Source organism: Calliphora vicina, chromosome 5 (assembly GCF_958450345.1).
Source record: "Calliphora vicina chromosome 5, idCalVici1.1, whole genome shotgun sequence".
NCBI classification, from domain to species: Eukaryota; Metazoa; Arthropoda; class Insecta; order Diptera; family Calliphoridae; genus Calliphora; species Calliphora vicina.
The window spans coordinates 66286244-66305780 of record NC_088784.1 but is presented as its reverse complement, the minus strand read 5'-3'; the positions used below and the strand labels follow the sequence as shown (position 1 = coordinate 66305780).

Sequence of the window (19537 nt, the reverse complement as noted above, 5' to 3'; positions counted from 1 at the left end):
TTTTTGATAGTAACATTTTAGTGTTTTCTCATATTCAAATCATCTTGAAAAAAAGTTTTAAGGGTTTTTGTTTTTTCATTCGTTGTCTTCCTCATGGAATTGCGTATATGGATATTCTGTATCTTTATCAATATCAAAGTAGATTTGGCAATGTCTGTCTGTCTCATATCCAAAGTACGAAACAAAAACAATTTCAAAAGTATAGTATATTCTTTTTTTCAATAATTTTCATTTCGTAAATAGCCCTTATATGGGAGGAATGACCAATTATTTCTGTTAATATTTTAATGACTTTAAAATGCGGGACTTTTTCAAATATTTTACTTTTGTTTTGAAACATTTGTACAATGTAAATTCATTGAAAGTATTGGCCATTTGTTAGCTATGATTTTTTCCCATATTTCTGGCAACATATGGATTCTGAGCTAAAAGAAATACTCAACTTTTGAATCAAGCCAATTTCGGATACTCTGTTGTAAAGAGCGTTCGATCGAAACAAATAGTGTTCATACACTGAATCAATTAAGTCTCCGTACAGATTATATCATTTCATATATGGCTAATTTATTATTTGTTAACAAGGTATTTATTAAATTAATACATTTTTTTTTCATAATATCTATTATAAATTATAAAATAACATAAACAAAATATAACAATATTCATTAAAAACATAAAAAATAAAACAATTTCTTCAACTTCACTAAAAACAATCCCAAAAAAGTCTCCGTACAGTTCATCGTTTTTAGATTAAAATCCCTTATAATGACTTTTAATATGTGGTTGGTCCTCCTTTATTGGAAATTACTGCATTTAACCGGCTTTTCATTGAATGTACCAGCTTTGTTGTGGTCGTAGGATCTATTTTTTCCCATTCTTCCCGAATAACAGCTTTAAGTTGGTCTTTATTGGATATAATGTGCTGCCGGATCTTTTTTTCCAAGTGGTCCCACAAATGCTCAATCGGGTTGAGATCGGGTGACTGCGGTGGGTGTTTTAACTGCATTGGGACATTATTAGTGATCCATTCTTTCACTATTCCAGAGGTGTGTTTTGGATCGTTGTCCTGCTGGAAGTAATACAAGTGCCCCAAACCTAATTTTTCCGCGCTTTGTTTAAGGTTTTCTTCCAATATATTTAAATAAGCAAATTTGTCCATTGTATTTTCAATAAAAACGAGGTTACCAACACCAGAAGAGGCCATACATCCCCATACATCCCTTTACAGTTGGGGTCAAATGCTTCGAGTACATTTCGGTATTTGGCTTTCTCCATACCATTCTTCTTCCATCTGACCCAAAAACATTAAATTTGCTTTCATCACTGAAAATTACTCTATCCCAAAACAAAAAATCCTTATCAATATGTTCAGAGGCGTAATCTAATCGCTTCTTACGACTAACCCGTCCATTATATCCATTTCTTTTAAGGACGTTTCTTACCGTTTGGGGGTCTACAGTGATTCCGTCACTAGATTTCAAGTTTCCAGCAATGAGACACGCACTAATTTTGGGATTGTTGTTTACGGTTCGTATAATTCTCCTCTCCAAGTGTTGGTCTATTTTCCTTGGACGGCCAGTTCTAGGTTTGTTTGTCATTGTTCCAGTTTTTTTAAATTGTTGAATGACGTATTGAATGGATGAACGTGGTCTTTTAACAATTTCACTTATTTCCGATAGGCTTTTTCCATTATTTTTAAGGTCAATTATAATTTTTTTGGTATCTATTGAAATCTGCTTATTTTTGCACTCCATAATTTTTAATTTTATTAATTAACACTTTCGTTTAGAGAAAACACTACTTTCTTTGATATTCAATACTTTTTAGATCAAAAGAAAATGCTAGATTACCGTTATAATACAAAAACAAACATTGTACGGAGACTTTTTCGGTGTAAAAAACAGTGTTGCCATGTAAAAGTCATTATTACATGAGCATATTTGCAATATGACTCATAAAGTTGCCACATTGTAGTTCACTACTATTCATATATTAAATTAAAAAGTTCAATTATTAGAGATTTTATGTTTTTAGGGTAAAAATATAACATCAGTTACGAACAAAACATCTGTACGGAGACTTATTTGATTCAGTGTACGTACAATTTCTTACGTTTCGGGTTATCATAATGGATCCATTTTTCATTGCAAGTAATAATTTGGTGCAAAAATGATTTTCCCTTATAGCGTTCAAGCTTGTCTTTCGATTCGTATGGTACCGAATTTTCCTGCTGCTCACAAACGTTCATGGAGAATTCCTCCAATTCTTTGTCTTCAAACTGTTTTGGCTTGCCTGGGCGATCTTTGTCTTCCATTTCAAAATCACCACTTCTGAACAGCACAAAGCATCTCTCACACATAGAAAAATCTCAAACAAATGGCTGAGATATGAGGAAAAAACCAGGACAACCTCAATTTTTTACCTATATCTGGATTACTAAGTCATTAATATAGACAATATGGATATCTAATGATAGATATTGCAAATCGGAAAAAGTATTTTTTAACCCGAATTTTTTTTTTTCACCAAAAAACAAAATTTTTTTTTTTTAAATTAAAAAAAAAAAATTTTTAAATTTGAAAAAAAAAAATTAAAATAACAATTCGAAAAATTTTGTTCTCCAAAAAATTAAAAAAAAATAAATTTTGTTTACCTAAAAATATTTAAAATTTGTATTTTGAATTATAATTTGGTGAAGGGTATATAAGATTCGGCACAGCCGAATATAGCTCTCTTACTTGTTCAAATTATCGCATATGACGATTCTTTGGCACAAAATTCGATATTTTAGAAACCCAAAAAAAAAACTATAATGTTCAAAAATTAAGTGGGAATAATTGACAGATATGTACCCTTCAAAATGACATATGGGCAATTCCACGATAATCGCTACCACGACTGAAAACACAAAAACCCTTGAAACTTTTTTTAAAGATGATTTGAATAGAAGAAAATAATAAAATGTTATTAAGTTTAGATCATATTACAACTTTTTAAAGACAAAAATAATAATGTAAACTGATTGATTATATTTAATTTTTTAATATTTTAGGTGTGTTTAGGCTAAAATTGCGGCGAAAACTAGGCTCCCAATTAGATTGTATTATGAAATGAATTTGACTCTGATTGTTTTTTTGTTATTGCCAAATTGTTTATTGAAACCGAGTGTATATTTTCTATTCACTTTTTTAGTTTTTGTATACATATATTTACAGAGCATATATTGTTTTATTATAAGACAAAAATCTGTCACGTACGATATTAGATTTTATTTATTATAAAATCATCCAAAGATTGTTTTTATTTAAATATTACGGATTGTAAAGAAAAAATATTTCGTTTAGTGTAAGAAATTAAAAACAAAACATAACGCCTCTCACGATTCGAATATTTTCGCATATTTCTACATGTACCTCCAAATGAGTTCCGTTTTATATCACGTACGATATACCCTTATTTCGCTCAATATTTTGGACAAGAATATTTCGAAAGAAATTTTTATTATTTTAAAATATAGTACCCATAAAGACCAAATTATATTTCAGATACTCTTATTTTTGCAAAATATATTCCACTTTATTGGTGTACAAACGTCACATACGATGATATGGAATTGCCCATGAATGTTTGGGAAGATACTTCAAGAAGATAACATTAATTTTACAATAATCGTTAACAAAATATTTGAGAAAACCGAAAAACTTCAAACTTCAGAGTCGATGAGGCATGGATACAAAAGTCAAAATCAGCAGGTTTTCAATAGTGCTGAAAATCTATTATTTTTCTATTTTCTGAAACATAATGCATCCCAGTTCTGACATTTATTAAGTAATATTTAAGACTTTTATGCCAATATTCAGTTTTAGAATTCAACATATCATACTGAATTTGGTGTTAAGTATAAGGATTTTTTCCATTTTCCTAAGAAATCTCCTGCTGTTACAGATTTTAGATTGTTTAAACTTTAAATACTTCTTTGCCTACCCAATAATAATCTTTGAATTTTGCCGACAAGTGTTGTTACAAAATTTTTCTAATTTATTACAACAAAATGTTTACATATATGATAAAGAGAAACATGTATTAGATTCTCTTAATTGTTGCCACAAAAACACTTTGGATTCTCTTATAACAACGCACAAACACTCTTGAAATAACAACCTGTTTGCATTAGTCATACTCTTACCGCAGCACGGACAGCACGAATACAAGAGCATTTGCTTTAGTATTAAGTGTATAAAAGGACGAAGTAAGCAGTGAAACAACTTTAGTCCTAACTGAACTGTCGGCTAAATAACATAGTTAGTTGTTGCTCGGGATACGCTACATAAATAAATAAATATTGAACTTGTTCAATATTGGAAAAAAAAAAACAAAAGAAGTTTTGAAAAATTTTAAAGAATAACAACAGAGTTTATAATATATTGATATAAAAAATAATAATAAAAGAAAATTTACCATTTGTGAAATAAATATTCACTTTAAAGTGTTTTAAAAAGCAAATAATTTTAAAAAATTATAAGTAAAGTGTTTAAAAATTACACTGTTTTTTTTTAATACAAAAAAAATGATTTAAAAAAGAAAAGTTAAAAAGAATTTAAAAGTTTAATAAATTTCCCCCCAAAAAAGTTTATTTCTTAAAATTAATATTAACAAACAAGCAAAAAAATAAATAAATAACGTTAAAAATGTCGTTGACAAATTGCGGCCTGTTGGCAGTAATTATGCCCTTAATTGCTATAGCACTTTTAATGACCTGTGGTTTTGCCGGTTTCACACAAGCCAGCGTTATCAGCGATATGAATAATATAATGCGCGATATTTCGACGGAAGTAAATACATTGCCCTCACCAACTACCAGTACTGACATGACAACGTCGACAACCATACGTCAAATGATTTTACGAAACAGTGACGGCAAAAAGGATAACATTAACCGTGATAATTTCGGTAATGTTGATGATGATAACGAAGATAGTATCTCGTATAGTGAAACATCCAGTGCTGAACTTTTACGGTTTGTTAACGAAAACGATAATAACGATAACGATGATAGCGATACTAATGATTTTAGTGAAGTGAATGTCTATAATAGCAAAAATAACAATAATAATGAGATTGTTGCTAACAGTGACAGATTTGACAATGAAATCCCTGTATCAAACTCAAAAAATAATTATCAAACAATAAATGTTAATAATAATAATGACAATAATGAGTATATAGAATCATTAACTTTAAGAGATCAAGTGCGTTTATTGTCGAAACAATTAAATGTTTTAATGAATCGCCGTCGTGAGGATTATGAACTATTGGAGCGTAATTTACGTAAATCTCTAAGGATTACACAGAACAATCAACCACAACAACAACAGCAGCAGCAACAATCAATTTCAAATGATTTGGATTTACGCAATGAATTGGAAAAATTGAGGTTAGTATTTCTATGGTATTGTATTTTCCATTCCATTCTGTTTTGCTTTTTTTGTGTTTTGTTTGTTTCTTGCTGATATTTCCAGGATAATGCCCGAAATAATCTACATTTTTTTGTTTCGGTAGTTGTTGCTGTACAACAAAATCAACAGCTTTAGAAAAACCTGGAAAATTAATTCTTAGTAGTATATAAAAGTTCAGTCGACTATGTTAAGTATATATACATATATGTAAATGTCTGTATATAGAAAACAATACACATAAATTGGTTTATATATGGGTCTTTCCATTGCTGCAATACTTGTGGAAAATTTTATGGAAACTATTTTTAAATAATTATAAAATAAAGGTAGATACAAAATTGTAGGAAAGAATTTAAATTCTCATATTTACAAAATACCAAATCTCATAGGAAATATTTATGAAAAAATTTTTTAGATCCACACAAGATTACAAAATTTTATTTAAATCAACTAATTAATTTTTAGTCAAAAATATATGTGAGGAAGCAAAAACGTTTAAAATTTGTAACCCAGTTTTAATAAATTTTCTTAAAATCCTTTTAATTTGAACAATGGATATTGAACCCTAAAATTATCTTTGAATAAAGGATATCTCAAAAATTATATCTTCCATTTTTTAAAGATTTTCCTTAATTATAAGCCATTATATGGTTAACAACACATACAAAATTCGGAGTGGGACCACTATGGGATCTCGATATAATAACCATTTTTTTAAAAATTTCCTAACATTTCGAAAGATAATTAAAAAAAAATCAAATATATATTTAGGCATACCTTTGTCTTCTAACACAGTCCAACAGCATTTTTGGAACAGAATAGCGACTCTATAATTCTGAAAGGGTATAATTTTTGTAGAATAAACTTATAGTCCTGCTGGTCTGACTTATTTTTTACAAAGTTTTCATTTTTTGATCGAAGGGGACCATTATACTAACTGAAAAAAATGTTGTAAGTTAATGTCTGAGAGAATTCTTATTGTCAGAGTTATATTGTGGAATTTTATTGTCAGAGTTATATTGTGGAATTTTTTTTTTAGCTATCTCTTTACGGGTCAATTTGACACTTTTTTCGAGAAAGTCAAAAAAAATCCTTTAGAAAAGGACATTTAAGGATTAAAATATTCTACGAAAATTTATACCGGATAATTTCAGTGAGGGTCACCAAAGAAACCAAAGTTGTAAATAAGACTCTTTACGCTTAATTAGCAAAATTACACGTCACCTTGGGTCTCATATTTTTTTTTTTAAAAATCGCTAAAAATCCAAGTATAATCCGAATGAGCTTAAATTTAAAATATAAATAGTCCTTAAAGAGGTCTACAAAAAACATGCATAAATATGTACGTAATCTTTTTTAGTTCAAGTGATATTTAGATATATTTATTTATTTTTTTTTAATTCTGCTCGATCTATTTTTGGTTTTTTATATATGTCGGGCATAAGGAGGTTCGAATTTTTTTTTTTAAAATATCATCTATGTATATTTGCGATAAAATTTCGAATACCATAAAAACAACTGGCTAGCAGTTATCTTGTCCCTATAAAAAGTTACACGCATCCAAAGTTGGAACAAGTAAAAATGGCCGTATTTTTTTACGTTTTTTCCAAACATATTTTGAATATTTAAAAAAACGTTAACATTTTTCCAAAGGGACCAAGATTTGTTGAGCTCTTGATGAATAAATATAAGCTTTTGGTATAAGTAGTTGGTATTGGTGAATACCTTAGGACTTGAAGATTAACTGTTTGGTGAAATGAAATAATTTTATGTATCTTTTGGACGTCATTTACCTTAGAAACAAAAAAAAATTGAATATAGGGATTTTCCATGAACAAAAATATAAAATTTGAATTAATGTGCATTTTTTACGGTTAAAGATTTTACAACAAAATTTGGAAGTAATGTAGATCCAAATATCCTTAAATCGATGGCATTATAATTTTGGACAATATTTATTTTCAAATACCAAAATTCCTAAAACGGGGAAAATATGTTCCAAAAACTGATTTTTTTAGGAATCACCATACTGCGACGTTATTTACCGTGTGATAGTAAAATAACTTTGTGGTTATATAAATAAGATATAGGGCTATACAAGCATGTAGCTACTTCCAGGATCGGTGTTTTGCCTTTTTAGAATTTTTTACTCAAACCGAATTTTTTTTTAAATTTTAGAAGTTTGCATAGGTCTGGGGGCGACTAGCTCCGCTTAAGTTAGCCAAGTTTTACCTTGCCCGCTTTTGCATTAGGTTTTCTTTTCGGATCAAATACAAATTTTGTATAGTCCTAAAGAAATTTTTTTCTACAAAAGAAAAAATATAGGGACTTTTTGTGAAGAAACGTAAAAAATACGGCCATTTTTACATGTTTCAACTTTGGATGCTTGTAACTTTTTACAGGGACGAGCTAACTGTTAGATGATATTTTAAACAGAAATGTCAAAACTCCGTAGGCCCGACATATCTAAAACAAAAAAAGATCGAGCAAAATTAAAAAAAATAAATAAATAAATAAATCTAAATAACTCTTGACCTAAAAGTGATAACCTACATATTTATATATGTGTTATGTAGATCTTCTCTAGCACTATTTTATGTTAAATATCAGCTCATTCGGATAATAAATAGGTTATTGGCGATTTTTTTAAAAAATGTGAGACCCAAGGTGGCGTGTAATTTTGCTATTTAATTGTAAAGAGCTTTATTTACAACTTTAGTATTTTTGGTCACCCCCACTGAAATTTTTCGGCAAAAATTTTCGTAGAATATTTTAATCCTTTTGATTTGATCGAAAAAATGGTCAAATTGACCCCCAAAGAGAGGAGATAGAAGATTAAGGTCTTCAACAAAAATGATCCCCATAAAATTTTACGATATAACTCTGACAACAAGAATTCTCTCAGATATTCCTTACAACATTTTTTTCAGTTATTATTCGATCAAAAAATTAAAACTTTAACCCACTGTAAAAAAATTCAGACCAGCTGCTATTCTGTTCCAATCAAAAAGTCTCTATTTGTTGGACAGTTAAACAAATTAAAGAAATTTTATTAAAATCGAAAGGAAATCGATATATTAGAGTATAATGAGTTTGGAGCTATTGAAATAAAATTTCGCACACAGTTTACCAACAACACTATAACAGTATACAAGTATACCAATTTTCAAAAGTACAATTAAATTTTTAACACTCAGGATATATGGAAGGTGTGTCCTTGCATCGATTGGTTGAAAATATTTTTCCTAATTAGATAATCAGACACTAGTTTTCAAAATTTTATTGTCCTACGACTATTTTCATTGATTTGTTATTCATGAATGCCATTTTGGGATCAAATATCTTATATATTAATTTTTTGATACTTTGAAATTTTTAATTCCATTTAAAAGGACATGTGACCATGTCACTACTTTCTCGAATATATCCATGTGTATGGAAAAGATATTAAAATTGTTACATCGTGAAATTACAAAGGTTTTTCATAGTGTTTTCAGTAATGTTTTTTTTTTTCATTTTATACTTAAGAGGTCATTGCAAGTTATAGAAGAACCCATATACATAATATATATTTTTATAATATTCTGCTCTTTCTGTTTGATGTTTTATTGTGTGAACCCATACTTATCGTATCTGACCTAAACGAAAATAACAATTATTTTGTTGTTGCCATATTCTTTTAAACCTATAAAAACTTGTTATTTTATTGACTTTGATGGACATTTATTTTGAGGATACATATACTAGCTATACTAATAACATGTACATATATATTGCTATATTTGTATGTGCAAGTAAATGTGCATGTTAAATCATGCATAATTGAATTAAAGTTTTATATTGTACTTTTTAAGCCAATACTAAGTATATATATATACAAACATCCCTACAGATAGAAATGTTTATGTCAGTTTATATGGCAGGCTTTATGAAACACTAAATATGCATATTTTTTTAGGGATTTCAATTGAATTTGTGATTTAACAAAGCATTTTTTTAGGTTTTTGTTTTAGAGTTTAAATAAAACAGAAATAAATTGGATTTAATAAGTTTTACATATTTGTATATTTATTGTAATGGGAATTTTTGGCATACTTTTAGGATGCTAAACTACTGTGAGAAAAGTCAGAAAAAATTCAAATGATTGTAAAAATTAATATTTAAATAATATAATATGGTTATAAAAATGGTGAATGAAAAACACCTAATAGAAAATAAGGCATATGTTCAGGGTTAAATTTATATATAAAATTAGAAGCATACTTTTAAGAGGTTTAGCTGAGATTAGCTTAATATATATTAAAATTAAAAATACATCGATTTTTTTATGGAAATTTAGTTGATGAAATAACAATTTTATTTAAATTTATAAATTGTTTTATAATTTATTTATTTCTGTTGTAGTCAGTTTTAACAAAACTTTTTCTAAATGAAAGACTATTTCTTCCGGTAATTTTTTTTTTATTTAAGCATTTTGTTTATTTAAAGTGTCATTTATTGTTTGTATGTACAAAAGCTTTAATTTGTTTCCAAAATAATTGCTATTGCTAGTCATTATATTATATCCGTTTCCTTTTTCAACGTACCTACATTCATATTGTTGGGTATTTTTTTCATACAAAAAAAAAACTTATTTGTAAAACAGACATTGTTTTGCAAAACAAACAAAACAATTTTTGAACAATAAATAATAAAAAAACATTTAGAAAAGGTTGAAATTAAACAAACAAAAAACTACAACTTCCATTTTTCATTTTACCCCCCAAAAAAAAGTAAATCTGAACCTTTTTGTTGAGCACTATACAATTACATAACCCAGCGAATGTTGTCAAGGTTTGTTTTTAGATTTCAATTCAAATGATTCAAAAAAATTAGATTAGAGACTGTCTAAACATACCGAAATGTCTAAAGAACTGGCAGAGTCTTTTTTACTCAAATTTGCTACAAATTCATTGATAATCTCTTTCACATCTTATAATGCAATAACACTTTTCCCTCTAAAAATTTTGAATGCACATCTTAAATAATTCACTGGGCTCTTGAAGATAAGTGAAATACAATTTACTCACAATAGGGGGAGAATATAAAAAAGTTTCATTCTGTTTATTTATTTGTTATTTTATTTCACAATAATGACCATTACAGTAGCAGTAAGTATCCTAAAGTATTAAAAGTAATAATTGAACAAACTTTAGCTTAACTCAAACAAGAACAAAAATCATTAAAAGGTTAAAAATAATAATACTACAAAGTACTGCTTGTGAAGCAAACAAACAAACAAATATTTAGCATACCTTAGGGCGCTTGAGCATGTTTAACCTAAAACTATGCTTAATAAACTTATACATAGTATATGCATGAATAATTCTAAGAGAAATTATAATTGTAAACAGCAAAAAAGACAACTGAAACTGTAGCAAGTAATTGCAATTGTTAGAAATTAAAAATATTATTTTGTAAAATAATATGCAATATTATGAAAATTGTAGATATTTCAAGACATATTCATTACGTTTGCAATTTTTTTTAATTGAATATATAATTTGTTTAAAATATTATGCTTAATTAAACACAATGCCAGTGTGTAAGTTTAGAATTGTTATCTAAATATGTTTAATCTATTATGTGATTCAATTATTTTATTTTCTAATTTATATAAATTATGCAATAAGTAAATTTTCTTTAGTTAGGCTACATATTATGCAAATTTATTTAGTATTAATTAAGAAATTAAAATTTTTTTTAAAGTAAATTATGCCAATTAAAAAACTAAAATGTTCAGTTACAAAACTGAAATTACATATATTTTAATTATTGAAAATAAATGACATATTATTTGTATGATTACCCTGCAGTTCATTGAACTAGTTCCGCCACTTCGAATTAGTTAGCCACTGAGAACTACTACTAATGAATTTTAAACCCACACGCAATGTTAATGACTGGTGAATTTAACATGGGGATGTCATTGCAGATGGCCGATTGATACATTCTGCATAACACTTCACTATTAAATTCAATAGTACCAATTCTACTGTAAAATAGAATAAATTTATCAGAGAGCTGGGTTGAGCTCATGAACTCTCGTTTCCTAGTCAAATATTCTAACCACTAAGCAACAGAGCTCTATTTGTACTTCTCTCTATTCGTTATTAAGAATTGCATGTCAGTCTACTCTCAGTTCTCGCTTTTTCTGCATCATCAGTGAGAACGAAAACATGTGACCATCGAATTTTTTTTAAAATACTTAAGACCAATATCAGAATATTGTTTATTAGTGAATATGCTGGTGAAATGTAGTATAAATTAAAACCATTTAGCAGCCACATTGAACTAGTTAGTTGTACAAGTAGTAATATAGCTAATGTAATTGGCACATTTCAAACTGCTGGGTATTTAGTTATTTATTTGTTTATTTGTTTATTTATATATGTGTTTGTAGAATTTAATACGTTTCTATTATCTGAAAATATTCACATATCATATATTTAATAATTTTTACATTTTATATACAAAGCTAAATAACTATTTAGTTATTGACTTACGTCTATGACACTTTGAAATATTATTGTGGTCACTATAAACTATAATGGTCATTCAAGCACCTTTCATTTGATATATGGGCAATTCCATATCATCGTACGTGGCATTTGTACGCCTATAGAGTGGAATAGATTTTGCAAAAATAAGAGTATTTGCAAAAAATAATTTGGTCTTTATGTTCCATTCAGAGGGTACTATATTTTAAAATAATAAAAAGTTCTTTCGAAATATTGTTGTCCAAAATATTGAGCGAAATAAGGGTATATCGTACGTGACATAAAACGGAACTCATTTTGAGTTACATGTAGAAATATGCGAAAATATTCGAATCGTGAGAGGCGTTATGTTTTCTTTTAATTTCTTACACTAAACGAAATATTTTTCCTTTACAATCCGTCATATTTAAATAAAAACAATCTTTGGATGACTTTATAATAAATAAAATTTAATATCGTACGTGACATACCGTACGTGACATATTTTTCTCTTATAATAAAACAATATATATTTTGTAAATATATGTATACAAAAACTAAAAAAATTAATAGAAAATATACATTCGATTTCAATAAACAATTTGACAATAGCAAAAAAAACAGTCGAGAGTCAAATTCATTTCATACTACTCGCTAATTGGGAGCCTAGTTTTCGCCGCAATTTTAACTTAAAACATCAAAAAATTAAATATAATCAGTTTAAACTATTATTTTTGTCTTGAAAATGTTATAATATGATCTAAATACTTTCACATAGTAACATTTTATTATTTTCTTCTATTCAAATCATCTTGAAAAAAAGTTTCAAGGGTTGTTGTTTTTTCAGTCGTGGTAGCTATTCTCGTGGAATTGCCCATATATGAGGAGCCGCAAAACAAAATGTACTTTTTTGCTTATTTAAAAATTTTGGGAAATTAAGTTTTATTTATTTCGCCTCTTTAAAAACATAATGAACCTGAAAATGGTCACCATATTAAATATTAAGGATGTTTGATATAAAACTATTTTTATATCGGAAAAAGAACCTTTTGTTAAAAACTAATGTTAAAAAAGTACGTTTTGTTAAAAACTAAATTAAAAAGTAAGTTTTTATGCGTTTTTTTAAACGATAATATTTTGAATGAATGTCTTTAATCCTGATCTAATACATACAAATTACACATTGAAGGTAAATATGGTAGAAGATTTCAACCCATATATTATAAAAATACCATAAAATTAATTTTGTCAAAAAATACGAAAAAGTACCTTTTGTTCTGCAGCTTCTCATATATTGCACAGGGCAACAAAATCGAAAAAATTTAGATAGAGCAACAAATGTAAGCAATTTCTGCCGTTATAGATTTTTCTTGATTTTTTAAAACAAAAAAATTTTATATTTTCACATAAAAAATATATTTTTTACTTAAATTTGTTCTTATAACTCCGAAACTACTGAGCCGATTAAAAAGCAATATATACGTGAAAATTTGTACATAGCATGGGGAAAATGTTTTCAAAATTTAAGCAATCGAAAGAAGAACACTAACTACTCAATTTTATGTATATCAAACAAAAAAGTTAAATTTTGTGAAAATGAGCGAATTCACTTAATTGTGAATAAATTCGAAAAGAATCGATCGATTTTTATCTTCGATATCTCATTTTGTTGCTATTATACGCGGCTTTGCAATTAAGTAATAAACCTGAACAAGTTCTGCCGTTTTCGATTTTTCATGAGTTTTTTAAAACACAAAAATTTGCTATTTTCACGTAAAAAATATATTTTTTGCTTAATTATTATTTTAACTCCGAAGCTACTGAACCGATTAAAACGCAATATATAAACGGATTAAAGGCTATATAAATTTGAACTTTTCTGTGTTTACTTCAATAATATCGGACTAACCCTTTTTGATTTATCATAAATTATGTGGAGAAACATCTAAAAAAATTCTCAATTTTAGAAAAAAAAAATTTTAGAAAAAATCTTTCCATAGAATTCAAAAATTTTACCATTTTTGTACTTAGGTAACCATGATGCATCAAATCTATGTAGTGGTTAGTGAAGCCTTTTTTTTTGACCTGTGTTGTCTGTTTATAAAACTTAGTATCCAAGTTATATCAAACAATATTTCTAAAAATTGAGGTAGCCGTGGTTTTTTGATTATATCTCATTAAATTATGAACAGATTTTGTTGATTTTCAGTACCGAAATTATATAATATATGTATATCTGAAATATAATTATTTTCATATATATTGGACCTTTGGAAACTTGATTTCATGTAACATACTGAGAGACATACATACATCATTGTAACAATAATAAAAGCAGTTACAACTAGGGACGCTTTTCAGGGCGGAGTTTTATCAGCAATATTATGGATTAATGTCCTGAATGAAGTGGTTCTAAGGTAGTCGACTTAGAAACACTGTATCTCACATTATGCTCTAACGGCGTGATCAAAGTTTTCATTTTCTGAAATATCATGTCGTTTATTTAATATAATGGTGAAGGGTATTTCAGATTGTACGCTGCTGAATAACAAATTTTATCATAACTACAAATTTCATTAAAACACCACAAATGATATAATTTTTCAAATAATTTCCTGCATTACAACTCCATTAGCTTTTCCATACACAAAACAAAATAATTAATTGCAAACTTATGTGACCCAATCAGTGTATACAGTATTTCATTTTATATTATTTTATATAACGAAAATTGTTCTAATTGCAATTGGTATATTATTTAACCTCATTAGAAACTATGTTATAATTATGCACACACCTAAACGTATGCCTCTATTTATAATTCTATACATTAATTCATTAAGAATTCTTATGTCAGTAACTATGATACATATAATTTATAATTATCTTATACCACAACTTATATATTATTTCATACCTAAGTATATTTATACCATATAAATGAATATAAAATATAATATTTAATGTCAATTCCTAATTGTGTATAAATGCTCCTTAAGATATACTTTTATTTATTTGTGTTAATGTTTATGCATTAGAGACACAGATGCAAAAGCACTCTAACATTTAGATTAAGAACTACTAAATCAGCTTGCGGTGTTGAAGCTTTCATAATAGTGCCTCAAATTAGTGCATACATAAATCTTATGCCAATACTTGTATTTTCATGTGTGTTTTGTGTATGTTTTAAGATATATTTGTTTGTTTTTGTTTAATTTTTGAATGATAATAAATTCACTTTTAGCGCTAAATATTCAACATTTAGCATTAAATTATTAGATTTTTTAAAGAATTTCTAAAAATTACTTTTTTTCGGCTTTAATGCTTAACTTGATTTCTAACTACACCTATTTGATAGAAATGACAAACATTTGACAAACAAAGAATGCTTTTAAATAATGTTTAATTAATAAAAAGTATTGTTAAGCACTTCCCTCTACTTTAAAATAATTAACCTATTTGTCAGTTTACTTATCTTGACAATTAGGTTGAAAGTATATGTTATTAATATATTAAAACACATATTTATCTAAGGTAACGCCTTAATATACACCTTTAAAGTGTAATATTTAACACAGCCTAAAAATATACTACATTTATTTATTTAATTATTCATATTCTGCTTTAAATAACATAATTATTGAGTTTCTTGTCAACTGTGAAACGTAGCAGACGTATTTAAAAAAAGCTCTGAAAATATTTAAAAAAAAAATTTTTTCCTGTCAAAAAAAAATAAATTAAATATAACAAATTTTATTTTCAATTGTTTGGCTAAATCAAACATTTAAAAACTCTTATTCCATCAATTTCAATTGAACAATTTAAATGGAAAGGGATCCATTGCTTTCCCAGACTGGAGGACGTCCTCCGAACAATTCCCAAAAATCGTTAACAAATGATAACGTTGAAACATCAGCAATTCTCAATGGCGCAATGAATATATTACCATCTGGCTCGCAATCAAGAGCAGAAATTGTAAATAAATTTAAAGAAGCTGTAAAAAATATTGATGTTGAAAAAAATTCTAAACTTGGAAAACAATTTTTCGATGCTGTATTTGCTGAACAGTCAACAACAACTCAATTGAATGATTCTAAAAAAACATTGGAATCTAGCAACAACAATGTTACAATTTTAGAGAACATACAAATTCAGAATGTACAATTGGAAGAAGAATTCTATATGGATCAAGAATCAAGTTCAATATCCTCAATAGAAGAAGACTTTAAAACTGTCAAAAATAAAAAACGAAAATTTCAAGGTGACGTAAAAATCGATTTGACAAAATGTCAATTTATAAATAAGGTAGTTGATAGTATTAATCGTACAAATAAGTATTCACTTTTAGGAGATTTGAATGTAGAAGCCGAAAGGCCAATTAATAACACGAATTCAGAACGTAATAATTCTAGAAATAATAATGATTCTCAAACACGTGTTAACAAAAATAATTCGTATTGTCCCCCTATATTTCTGGAGAATGTAAATGTAAAATCTCTTATTGACCAGTTAAATTCCAAAAATGTAGAATTTAAAATCAAAAATCAGTCTAAATACAAAAGTAAATTGTATTTTAAAGATTCATCTGCTCATGCGGAAATGATGCAGTTATTAAAAGAAAAGGAAATTCCTTCATACACGTATACTCCTAAGGAATATAAACGACAGAGCGTAGTTTGTAGAGGCCTTTATTATAAATCTGATATTAACGATATTAAGTCGGAAATTGATAGAATTATTCCGGATACGGTTGATTCTATTTCGAAATTTTCGACTGAATATTCTAGGAAAAACGGTACCGACACAGGATTGTTTTTGGTGATCCTTAAGCCCAATCATAAAGCTAATGAGTTGCTCGGTTTGAAGTATATTCTGAATCAAGTAGTGTCATGGGAACGCCCAAAGGCTAGTAAAAAAATACCCCAATGTTGGAGATGTCAACGTTGGGGTCATTATTCAAGAAATTGTAGCCGTCCATTTTCTTGTGTAAAATGCCACAATAAACACAACCCTGGTGAATGCACTATTACTTCTGAAAGTAATGTAACACCATTTTGTGTTAACTGTAATGAGAATGGGCATACTTCAAGTTATAGGGGCTGCCCCGCTTACAAGAAATACGTTTCATTTAAGGAAAAGTCATATCAGGAAGCAAAAAATAGGAAAATGTCCGCAGCTGACAATGTTGCCAGAGCATTAAATCCCTCCAATTCCATTTTAGCTGATAGGCCATTTGCCAGTTTGTTCAATGTTTTGAATGAGGTACCGACACAAAGCAAACCGGAAAAACCTTTATTAATTCAAGAATTTATAAAGCTTGCAAAAATGTTATGTGCTCCTGATCCTCTAACTTTAGAGGAAAAAGTTAATAATTTTATGCAAAATTATAAGACAATGTCAAGAGATCAGGCAAGGAAAGAGTGCTTGAGTTTAATTAAAGATATTCAAGATGTATATGGTCCGTAATTCTCTAAATTTAATTACATTTAATGTTGGTTCTCTTATCCATATAGGAAGGAAAATTGAGCTGAATAGGCTACTGAATCAATTTAATATTGAGATTGCTTTTTTACAAGAAATGCATTTGTATTCGGACACAAATGTATATTTTGATAATTATACTGTTCTGAGGGATGACAGCTCATTAGGTGTTAGTATAGCTTTAAAGAAATCTATATCATTTTCAAAGATCAGTATTCCAAATCTTCGGTTTCCAAATTTGTTTGTGGAAGTAAATGTTTCTATAAATGGTAGTATTAAGAAAATTCTCTGTGGTTCAATTTATTTTAAATGTAACTGTAATCGTCAAATTATTTGTAGTGGTCTTTCTTCAATTTTGAATGTTTCTAACTCTTATGATGGGTTGATACTTGGAGGTGATTTAAATGCGAAACACATTTCATGGGGTGATGTTAACAACAATTTCAATGGTGAAGTGCTATCGACATGGCTTCAAGACGAATCTATTTCGGTTACTAGAATTTGTGATGCATACCCAACATACCCTGGCGGTTCCTCCCATTTAGACCACTTTATAGTAAGCACAAATTTTATTGATAATTCTCACCAAAATTTTAAGACATCTACACTTCCAACTTTTTCGGATCATATTCCTTTGGGACTTCGGATATGCCTTTCAGATTTTAACTTTATTTTTGAAACTCCAAAATGTTTTGTGTCTTTTAAAGAAACAAACTGGAATGCATTCAAAATGGATATAAGTAATAGCCTATTAAATCACTTCCCCCCAAACAATGGAAATTTAACTAATGATGAAATAGATTATTTTATAGAGGAATTTAATACTTCTGTTAGTTTTATAACGGAAATACATTCTAAAAGGATTGAAAACAGAAATCGAAAATATATTGTTTCGGAGAAAGTAAAAAAGTTGTTGAAGATTAAATATAACTGGCAAAAAGATTTAAAGAGGATATTCACTAGAACATTAAACAGGAGACATCCTGAATATTTGCTTATTTCGAAACAAATTGATTTACTTAAAATTATTATAAAGGAACAGATCGAAAAGGAACAGGCAACCCTTTTCAATGAGAAATTAAGGGAAATAAAACCAGGTCCATGGGCTTATAAACAAATTTTTAAGATGATAGGAAATAAGAATCGTTCTTACGTTAAGGAAGTTTCAGTAAATGGTGTCAAAATTACACAGCTAGATCAGAAATTAGACGTTTTAAGGGAACATTTTGCAACTGTTTATCAAGGTTCTCCACCAAATAGAAATATTTCGGAAATAAATGAAGCAATCACTGACACTATTTCTCAAGTTTCAAATTGTATAACATTCAATGATGACATAACATCATTGAATAATCTAGGCAACCCAAAATTTACTGATTTAAATTCTCTTTTAGACATCTCTAAATTAATAAATAATAAGAAATCGTGCGGTTTGGATAATATATCAAATTATATAATTGGTAAATTTCCAGCTAAGGCTTTTGAGTATCTGACCATATTGTTTAATAATTGTTTAAATAATTGCTATTTTCCCCGTGTGTGGAAAATTGCTAAAATCGTTCCTATTCCGAAACAGAAGGGTAATAGCGATGTTAATAACTTGAGACCAATTTCGTTACTTTCTAATCTAGGGAAGTTATTTGAAAGAATTATTCGGGAGAAAATGGATATAGCCTTAAATGAAGCGTATATTCCTGAGAATCAATTTGGGTTTAAGAAAGGTAATTCTACGGTGCATGCTCTTTTGAAGTTTCACTCTGAAGTAATACAGAATTTGAGAGGAGGTAAATGTACTGTTGCAGTATCGCTTGACATCGAGAAAGCTTTTGATAAGGCGTACTATGATGGCATATTATTCAAAATGATAAGGATAGGTTTTGATTCATCAATTATAAAACTTTTTAGGAGCTTTTTCGATGAGAGGAGATTTTGCATACAGATTGATAATGTGTTATCATCTCAGGGTGGTGTTTCTTGTGGTGTTCCGCAGGGATCTGTATTGGCACCTCATTTATACAATATTTTTATATATGATTTTCCCCATGAATATAATGATTCCAAAGGAATACTTTATGCCGACGA

At 28.1% G+C, this 19537-nt stretch overlaps 1 protein-coding gene across 1 annotated transcript in view; it reads left to right on the top strand.

Moving 5' to 3' along the window:
• Positions 1 to 4668: 4668 nt before the first annotated feature.
• sca (scabrous) overlaps positions 4669 to 19537 on the top strand; it is a 46557-nt gene continuing 31688 nt past the window's right edge. The window contains exon 1 of the mRNA XM_065512831.1: positions 4669 to 5434. Within this exon, the coding sequence (XP_065368903.1) occupies positions 4689 to 5434 (746 nt within the window). The 5' untranslated portion in view covers positions 4669 to 4688. The remainder of the gene's footprint in view (positions 5435 to 19537) is intronic.